The sequence below is a fragment of the Acomys russatus genome, chromosome 8 (genome assembly GCF_903995435.1).
Source record: "Acomys russatus chromosome 8, mAcoRus1.1, whole genome shotgun sequence".
Lineage (NCBI taxonomy): Eukaryota > Metazoa > Chordata > Mammalia > Rodentia > Muridae > Acomys > Acomys russatus.
In genome coordinates, this window is record NC_067144.1 from 20,211,301 (window position 1) to 20,221,079 (window position 9,779).

The following is a 9,779-nucleotide window of genomic DNA, read 5'->3' on the forward strand; positions in this document are numbered from 1 at the left end:
CTGCCTCCCAAGCACCAGGCTTTTCCATGGATGGTGCAGGTCTGAGCTCATGTCTTCACACTGTGTAGACTGAACCATTTCCCCAGCCCATGCCCTTTATATTTGGCCTTCCATGAAAGAGTGACACTATAGAAATGACGGGCAAGCAGACTATCTATCTAGCATGAAAAAGCGTTATAAAGTGGTTCCAGACAAAGATTTAGGTCTGTACCAATACAGCGTCCTGACAAACTTCTTTTGAAAGTGGATAGCCACCTTCCCCGCAGTTGCTTTACTCAATCCCTTTCGCTTTCAGCTCCTCCTTGACGCGTTTCAGGTAATCAGGATCAGGATACCCATAGCTGCATAAAGAAAAAAAGGACTCCCTTTAGCTTCCTCCCAAATAATTCTTTTCTTTGTTTCTGGTTTTGGCTTTTGGATTTTTGAGACGGGTGTCTCTGTGTAGCTTTGGCTGTCCCGGACTCGCTTTGTAGACCAGACTGACCTTGAACTTCCAGAGATCCACCTGCCTCTGCCTCCCCAAGTGCTGGGATTACAGGTGTGGCCATCGCAACTGACTCCTCCCAAATAATTCTTAAGAATGTGTACGATAGCCGGGTACGGTGGCACAGACTTTACTCTCAGCACCCTTGTGGCAGCAGCAGTCAGCGCTCTGTGAGTCCGAGGACAGCCTAGGCCACAGAGTGAGACCCTGTCTTGAAACAACAACAAAATCTATAAAATTTGCATTTGAAGCATCTAGTATTATGGGTTCCAACATTCTCAAGAATCCAGACAGTGGCTGATATCTAGGCAACTCGAGTGCCTGGCTGGCTGGCCAGCATCTGTTTTCTAGCCAGCTTGCTTAAATTCTTAACTTATTCTGAGCACTGACGCTCATGATATTATAAATGCCGTATTCGACGAAGAAGGTAGTCATCACACATTTGTAAGATTTTCATATTGGGGGATTTGAAAAGGTCTCAGGATATACTTCTTTTGGTTGCCACGAGTAGAGGAATTTTGAGTTTCATAAAATACATTAAGGGGCTTGATGGCTCATGCTGGTAATCCCAGCACTCCAGGAAGCAAAGGCAGGCAGGTCTCTGTGGGTTTGAGGCCAGCCTGGTCTACAAAGTGAGTCCAAGATAGCCAAGGCTACACAGAGAAACCCTGAAGGCGGGGTATCTTTTTGGACTGATGGGCAGATAAAGGCGAGAGAGAGTGATATGACTTTAAAAGAAATCAAAGCAGTGCTAGAGAGATGGCTTAGTAGTTAAGAGCACAAGCTGCTCTTGCAGAGGACCAGGGTTCAATGCCCAACACCCACAAGGCAGCACACAGCTATCTGTAACTTCAAGGGATCTGATACCCTTACACAGGCATATACACAGGCAAAACACTAGTGCACATAAAAGTAAATAAATGTTAAAAGCCAATGCAAATAACATTCCTAGGATGTACCTTTCAAGTAGACATGAAACCCTATATTAAATCATCCTGGGTACCATTCATCTTGGATTCTGTAATCCCCTTCTTCTGAAGCAAAAGGTAGTAACCAAGGCATACCTTATGAATAACAAGGCAGAAGGTTGGCAGGGGGATGATGGGGGTGGGGTGGGGGGAGACCAGCTTTCTGTCTTTGAAATTATCATTATGGATTAGCAGTGTGTGCTGGCTAGATTTATGTCAACTTGACACAAATTGGAGTCATCAGAGGGGAGAGAACCTCAACTGAGAAACTGCCTCCTGGGACGGTGGTGGCGTACAACTTTAATCCCAGCACTTGGGAAGCAGAGGCAGGTGGATCACTGTGAGTTCGAGGCTAGCCTGGTCTACAAAGAGAGTCCAGGACAGTTAAGGCTACACAGAGAAACCCTGTCTCAAAAAAACAAAAAACCAAAACCAAAACCAAACCAAAACAAAACAAAAAGATGAAGCTGTTGGCAAGCCTATAGGGCATTTGCTTAATTAGTGATTGATGTGGGAAGGCCCAGCCCATTGTTAGTAATGCCACCCCTGGGCTAGTGGTCCTGAATGCTATAAGAAAACAGGCTGAAGCCGGGAGTGGTGGTGCACGCCTGTAATCCCAGCAGTTAGGAGGCAGAGGCAGATGGATTGCTGTGAGTTCCAGGCTAGCCTGGTCTACAAGGCCAGGACAGCCAGGGTTACACAGAGACACCCTGTTTCGAAAAAAAAAAAAAAAAAGAAAGAAAAAAAGAAAAGAAAACAGGCTGAGCAAGCCATAAGCAGCACTGCTCATGGCCTCTGCATCAGCTCCTGTCTGCCTTGTGTTCCCTCGGTGGACTGTGACTCGGGATATGAAAGCCAAATAACCCCTTTCTTCCTGAAGCTGCTTTCCTGTCATCACAGCAACAGTAACCCTAACTAGGATACTGGGCTAACATCTGCTGCTACAATGTGTTTTTATACCCACAAGCCTCAAACTGCAGCACTGACAACCCTCTATGTCAGTCAGCAACCATTAATGACCCTTCAAAAACCGCTTACTTTTCTGGTCCTCCAGACTGCGATGTTTTGTGATGAATATCATTCCATGTGACGACATCCGAGATTCCTAAGACTCGAGAGTACCCTACTGTGAAAATCAGCTTGTGGTGAAACGCTTTCGTAAGCAGATCCAAAACCTTCCTTCCCTCTTTATTATTAGGCAAGTATGCTTTGCGCTGTGTTCCACTATAAGGCTTTCCTGGGTTTGGGTGCTCACTCTGTATGAAGAAAAGAAAATTATATATATATATATATATATATATATATATACACACACACACATACATATAACATATATGGATGTAACATATATATAAATATATATGTTATATATTGGGAGATATATATCCACATGGATGCCTCTGAATTTTACTATAGTAAAGATGTGTTCATTGTAGATGAAGCCTATTGAAAGTCAGAAAAATATTGACATTTTACATATATTCTGAATAATTCATAGTTCTCCCTTTCAAATTAGAACACTGTTCACCCAACTCCTCCCATTGTAACATGATTCCTACCTTTAAAAAAAAATACACAAAAGGCTAGGGGTGTGGCTCAGGAGAGTGCTTGTTTGGCAAGCCCAAGGCCCTGGGTTCAGTCCCCAACACTGTCGAAATAGTTAAAAAGGTGTCTACGTTCTAAGCAAGCAATATGACCTTTGCCTCTGTTATGTTCCTACCCAGTCACAGAATAATTGATTTCCTGGGAAAATCAATATGTAATAGGCTACAGGACCACCCCTTGGGTGTCGTGGAAGTGTCGATACTGTAGCTCCACTTGGGCTCTGGTAATTCTGGCATAGCAAAAAGAAACCCACATTGCTCAGGCATACTTACTGTTTGGATGCCATCTTTTATATAATAATGAATCACAATTGTCCCACAGTCTTCGTAACCAGGAAGTGACCCTCTTAGAAAGGTGGTAACCATGTTTCCAGGCGGCTGGTTCCCTTTCTGGACACCGTAGGAAGTCTGACACACAGGACAGACAGGCTTGACTAACATGGCTTGATTGATACAAGAGGTGCAGAATTCATGCTTGCACTTAGGGAGCACATGCTTGTCGCTAATGGTATCCCTGCAGATCACACAGAAGTTTTCGTTCTCATCCGCCTTCGAGGTCACGGAGCTACCAGCAGAGCCTCCGAGAGGAGGCAGAGCCGAGTCATTCTTGTCAATCTCCATGGGTGTCTCATGGTCCACACTGAGTTTCTCCCCAGACGGTGGGGACAGCCCCATTCTTTTGAAGATATGCTGCCTTGCTTCTTCAAGGTGACTCGGCAGACCAGTCAGAGTCACTGACTCTTGAGACACCCCAAAGTGTACATTTGGGTGCTTTTTCTTTAAGTCATCGACATACTTGGTCTTCTGTAAGCGAGCTCTCTCCTTGCCAAACTGTTTCAGCGACAGGACTTCTGTCCTCAGCTGGCACATGGCATGTTGGAAGGCGTCAACGAAGCCTGTGTAAGAGTGCACCGTCAGGTTTACCTCTTTATCCTTGGGGGCAAAGAGAATGCAGGTTTTCTGACCTTTTTCCTGGACCTTCCCACAAGTGTTATATTTCTTCTCTATCTCTGAGATTTCCTGGAGCAGTTCAGGTTCTAGAAGCTTAAAGCGAGTGGAATCGACCTCAATCCCCGTCGCGTAACCAGACGCCATTATTTTCACTGGTGCCTTGACAGAAGTTTGAGAGACTTTTTCCCTGGCAGCTGAAATGTCAGCCTGAGACCCAAGGAGAGTTAGCTTTCTTCCTGAGCCCTTTATCAGGAGCTTTGGGAAGCAGCGGTTCAGCTCCTGCCTGACTTCCTGGGCTCTCTGCCGATCCTCTAACGAGACACTATCTTGCTTCAGAGATTGTGTGCATTTCTGAAACTCTGCGACAAAGGAATGACAGGCTTTTTCTAAGTTGCCCGATTGGCTGGAGGTGAAGCCCACGGAGGCCGTGTTGGGAGAACTATCTCGGATTTCAATGCTCACGCCCAGTTCTTTCTCGATGGACTCTATTTTACTGGGATTGACGTGTCTGAAATATTCAAGGAAAAGCACAGGAACTTCATAGCAGCTCTGACCGGGGGCCTCCCTCTCCACAATGAAAGGCGGGGAGTCCTGTGGGGGGTACTTCGGCACCTGCTCACGGTCCAAAAGCTGCCCACTCAAGAACTCATGTATCTTCTCAATATCTTCCAAGTTGCCACACACCTTCTCGATCCCGTCACTACCCTCCACGCCTCTGACACGAGGGCAGACAGTGGTTATACACGCCCTCTGCTCTTTGGAGAGCAGTTCACAGTTCAGCTCGGCGGTCACAGCAAGAAAGACCTGAAGGTTTAAAAGGAACAGGTGCAAATAAGATGCCTCAGATATGGACCCTCTTCAGGAAGACACCCAGGAACTACACAGATGACCCATTTGCACATTGGATTCACCTTGGGGTGGGGGAGAATAAAATCCAATTAAACAAAGAAAGCCTGAGCTCATTGCAGAACTCATATAACTGGTTTGCAATGACGAGATCTGTGTCTAGAGCCACCACTATCTGTTTGGCCATGGGGCTAAGGCTACAAAGAGAATCTCAATCTGCCCCCCCCCTTGAAAAACCAAAAAGAAAAAAGAAAAAAAAAAGTTCAGTGGTGAGATAGAAATACCAGATTGGGATAAAAAGGATATAGTCAAATTGAATGTAATATAAAAGCTAATTTGGATCTTGTCGATGCTCTTTAAGCCACATGGAACATTCTTTCTCTAGAGTAGAGCTTCAAGATGTTTCTAAAATCCAGCCTGGTTTTCCCTTTTCTATCAGGACCAGCTGGAGTTGCTAAGTCATCGCCATCATCCATCCAGCCCACTGCAGCCTCTGACCCTGTGCCTGGCCCCTTCCTTTGTTTATGCTTCACCCTAGCAGTCAGATGGATCCTTTCCAAATGCAGTCCCTCACCACCATGCTCGGAGACACCAGGGGGAAGTGCCACACTGAAGTTAAAATCCTCAGCTCCGCTTCACAGGACCCTCTCAAGTTCTTAGCTCTCTCCTTTGCTCACTGCCTTGAAACTTCTGAGCTGAAGACATCAGTTTTGTTTTGTTTTGTTTTGTTTTTTGAGACAGGGTTTCTCTGTGTAGCCTTGGCTGTCCTGGACTCACTTAGTAGCCCAGGCTGGCCTCGAACTCATAGTGATCCGCCAGCCTCTGCTTCCTGAGTCCTGAGATTACAGGCGTGCATCAACACGCCCAGCCCTTAAGACATTAGTTCTTATGAGGCGTACGCACATGCTTCTCTCAGTCTAGAATGTTCTTATCACAAAGCCACACAGCTAGGTAGGTGCTCTAATTTATTCCTGTTCTTTAGATGAAGCAGCATTTGGGTTTGTTTGTTTGTTTACACCCTGTTTATGAGAGTGGTCCTGTCACTGTCACTTATGCTCCTTTATTCTTCCTGCCCATGTTGCTGGAGAGAATTGTATTCTAAATCTATTTACTATGCTTTGTTTCTCTACTAGATGGTTAAGGGCCCTGAGAGCAGTCTGCAACATGCCTGTGCCCAAGCCTTACAATAGTGCTCAGCACACAAAGAGGTTAAAAAGAAAAATGGCGGATGTGGCTGTTATGGTAGTGGATGCGCCTGTTGTGGTGGCGCACACCTGTAATCCCAGCACGCGGGAGGCAGAGGCAGGCAGATCTCTTGAGTTCCAGGCCAGCCTGGTCTACAAAGTGAATTCAGGATAGCCAAGGCTACACAGAGAAACCCTGTCTTAAAAAAACCAAAAATGAAAGAAAGAAAGAAAGACAGACAGACAGACGGACAAAAAAAATGGCTGATGCCTTCTTATCATTTAACCCTCTGGCTAAATGTCACCTCACCAAAAAAGTTCTCTCATCTTTCCCTTGCAAGTTCACCCTGTTCCTTTCTGAGGCAAAACTCTGTTTTCACTTTCCTAGCATATCTTGATCTTTGAAGTAGTTCTACTCAGTTTACTCACTTACAGTCTGTGCACCTCTAACCCCAATACAAGCTACACGAAGTCAGGAATCTTGCTCTGTTTGTTCACCTCTGTATTCCAGTGCCTAGACCAGTGCCTAGCTCACAGCTAGTACCCAGGGCAAGGCTGCTGGACCAAAAAGGCAGCTGCGGTAACCACAGAGGCAATGGTAGGGACAGTGCTAGCTCCTCTGCCAACACTCACCTTTTGGGCAATAGAGTCAACAGAGTTAAAAACAGGCCCATCACTGGGGTGTGTCTCATCACAAAAGGCTTCATTCAGAGACTCCGTCAAGGATGAAGGGCTGGAGTTTGGTGTCTCAGCCGGCTGTGTCAAAGACGAAGGTCTGGAGTTTGGTGTCTCAGCCGGCTGTGTCAAGGATGAAGGTCTGGAGTTTGGTGTCTCAGCCGGCTGTGTCAAGGATGAAGGTATGGGCCTCAGGTCCTCTCCTGGCTTTTTCATGGTTTCCAGGAAAATGGTCACAGACTTGTCATCAATCTTCATCTTGTGTTCTTTCTTTTTCAACACTCTCTCCTTAGCTAAAGGAAAGACAGTAAACACACATATCCATGCAGAAATGAGAGAGAATGTACAGAGATGGCCCCTGGTGTCCCTCAGGGATGGTTCTAGGAACTTCTGAGATCACCAAAATCAAGAGGTCCCTAATGAGCTTAGGACTTTCACACAAGCTACCAATATTCTCCCATATGCTTTTTGTTTGTTTGCTTGTTTTTTTAAAATTGATTTTGTTTGTATGTTTGTTTTTGAGATAGGGTCTCACTATGTAGTCCTTGCTGTCCTAAAACTCCCTATGTAGGCCAGGCTAGCCTTCCACACGCAGAGATTTGCCTGCCTGTGCCTCCAGAGTGCTGGGATTAAAGGCATGGGTCACCACTGCCCAGCCTTCCCTGTACTTTTCAGAATCTCTAGATGACGTTTAATCCCTCAACAAGGTAAACACTATGGGAATGTTAGACTGTATTTAGTTGGATGAACCTGAGGGTATGGAACTGTTGTGTGAATTTCCTCAAGATTGAAATATTCCACTCTGAAAAGACTTCCTTAATCAAGAAGGTAAACAACTCAAATAGCTTCAGGAAGTCCCTGAAACTGACCAGACGCAATAGGCCCCGCCCTACCAGAGTAAGCACTAAAGACTGCTGAGAGGCCTGTCTCGACTCACAGAACAAAGCTGCTGAAGACTCATTAAAGATCTGCAAAGGACACTGTCAGAGGAGCCCAACTGCAAAGACAAAGTTGACACAAGACCAGATGCCTGGAAGAAGCAGATACCAACCGAGCTGCCTGGAAGACATTTAGACCAACTGAGGCACTGGAAAAAAAAAGTTGAGCTGGCCACAGGCTGTACAGTCTACCCCATGTTCCAAGCTTTGTGAGTTGTCACCCATGGTGAGGTGAGCTCTTGAGTCATTTCTGCTCCTTTAAGCAACCCCTCACCCATATTCCTGTTAGTAATCCCAATAAACCAATTAGTTCACCAAGTTGGACTTTGGTGGTATCCATACTTTGGACTGTTGTGGGCTCCTTATCTGAAGTGAATAGGCTTGTGTGCTGTGTCTCCCCAGGAAAAGTTTTGCCATACTACAGGATGCACATGAGCAGTTGCTTTTGGCACTCTGGAATAGCTCGTTGTTGATGGGAGAAACTATTAGGAACTCAAAAGTAGGCAGTTTAAGTTATACTGCAGAGTATTGTTTGGTTATAGAAGCCATGTTTGTGGTCTGGGCATGTTGGTACACATCCATAATCCTAGCACTTAAATGGTAGGGGTAAGAGGATCAGGAGTTCAAGGCCAACCAAGGGTACTTGGCAAGATCCTGTCTCAAAGGGACAGGGTGGGGGATGGGGGGGGGAAACCTATGTTTCTGGAATGATCTTGAGTCTCTCATTTCAATGACATAAAATAATATTTACTGCCTAGTAAAGTGAGGGAACCCCCCAAAACCAATAATCCAAAAGTTTAGAATGACATGAAAGTATATGCATTGGCTGATCCACAGGAAAAAAAATACTTGAAAATGTTCCCATTGAGGTCATTAGTGAGGTACCACACGCCTTAAAATCCAGCAGAGGCACGCAGAGCTCTGTGAGTTCAAGATCGGCCTGGTTTACAGTGCTAGTTCAGGACAGTGCTTACTATATACAGAAAAACTCTGTCCCGAAAAACAAAAACAAACAAACAACAACAAAAACAAAAAAAGATAAGGAAAATGTTTTACTTTCTTAACATAATTTTTCTTTGACTTTTTAAAAGTGATCATATATTACTTTTGTCATCCTTAAAAACAGTCAATGGAGCTGGGCAGGTGGTGCACACCTTTAATCATAGCACTCAGGAGGCAGAGGCAAGTGGATCTCTGTGAGTTCGAGACCAGCCTGGTCTACAAAGCGAGTCCAGGACAGCCAAGGCTACACAGAGAAACCCAATCTCGAGACCACCCCTAAAAGAACCCCCCACACACACACACACAGACATAAAACAAACCAAAAAACAATCAATGGAATCATTTGGCTTGGAGTCTAGCTTGGTGGTAGAGCACTTGCTTAGTGTGCACAATGCTCTGAGTTTCAGTCCTCAATCCCAACACCCACACTTTATTTCTCCTCCCATTTGGGTCCGCTGGGGAAATCGGCAGCTCAGATAGCAAATGTTAAGTAGCCCTTGGAAGCACTCAAACCAGGTCAGGGGCCGCACACAGCTGAAGGAATATCCTCCACTATGGGAAGGAGCGAGTCCGTGGGCGGCAGTCCCCTTCAGCCAGTGCCACACTCTCGGGGCTCTCCTCGGAAGCAAGAAAGTATGTTTGAAAACCTTCAGAGTCCGCCTTTGCATCCGAGCCTGGCCTTGTATTCCTCCCCCCCCCCCCGCCCCACGCCCCCACCCCTGCCCCCAACCCCGGTCCCGGCTCACCTGCCCGTTCTAGGAAGTTCACCTCGAAGCTGTCCGGCGCTCTGGGGCCCACCGGCTGGACAGAGCACTCCCCACCATCCGAGGCCCGGCTCTGGAAGTATATCTGTAGCTTCATATGCGCACGAGGGAAGGACTCCTGTAGTCGCACGAGTAGCGGGGATGGCGGGCAGGGACTGGTGGCCATGGCTGCCGGCGTCTGGCTCTCTGGCTCGCTAAGGGCTCCCGGACGCTGCACAGCTAGGACAGAGCAAAGGCGTGTCCTGCCCCCAAAGACCCGGGCTGCAAAGTTTCAGTTTCGTTTCCCAGGAGGTCCCTCCCTGTTCCCCGCAGAGCCACCTCCTCTCTCGGGCTTTGCGGTCTCCTAGGGTTGTCACCTGGTGA

General features: G+C 46.5%; 1 protein-coding gene across 2 annotated transcripts; it reads right to left on the reverse strand.

The window, feature by feature from the left end:
- Positions 1-227: 227 nt before the first annotated feature.
- On the reverse strand, positions 228-9,769 carry Dtx3l (deltex E3 ubiquitin ligase 3L). 2 transcript variants are annotated; one of them, XM_051149871.1, is made up of 6 exons: positions 9,399-9,769; positions 6,862-7,005; positions 6,671-6,732; positions 3,330-4,811; positions 2,491-2,708; positions 228-341 (listed from the first exon to the last, which is right to left on the reverse strand). In XM_051149871.1, exons 1-6 carry the CDS (start codon positions 9,580-9,582, stop codon positions 272-274), a joined length of 2,160 nt encoding a protein of 719 aa, XP_051005828.1. In that variant the 5' UTR covers positions 9,583-9,769; the 3' UTR covers positions 228-271. The 2 variants fall into 2 exon arrangements, with proteins under 2 accessions (XP_051005828.1, XP_051005827.1); XM_051149870.1 differs by having other exon boundaries at positions 6,671-6,817; positions 6,899-7,005; positions 9,399-9,768.
- Between the last annotated feature and the right edge of the window lie 10 nt (positions 9,770-9,779).

Bases quoted from the DNA above. Each gene is read 5' to 3' on its own strand.
- Dtx3l (XM_051149870.1), bottom strand. From the start codon at position 9,582: ATGGCCACCAGTCCCTGCCCGCCATCCCCGCTACTCGTGCGACTACAG. The intron at 7,006-9,398 runs GTGAGCCGGGAC...TCTTTCCTTTAG, and splicing joins GAACTTCCTAGAACGGGCAG to CTAAGGAGAGAGTGTTGAAA. The intron at 2,709-3,329 runs GTAAGTATGCCT...TTCTTCATACAG, and splicing joins TAAAAGATGGCATCCAAACA to AGTGAGCACCCAAACCCAGG.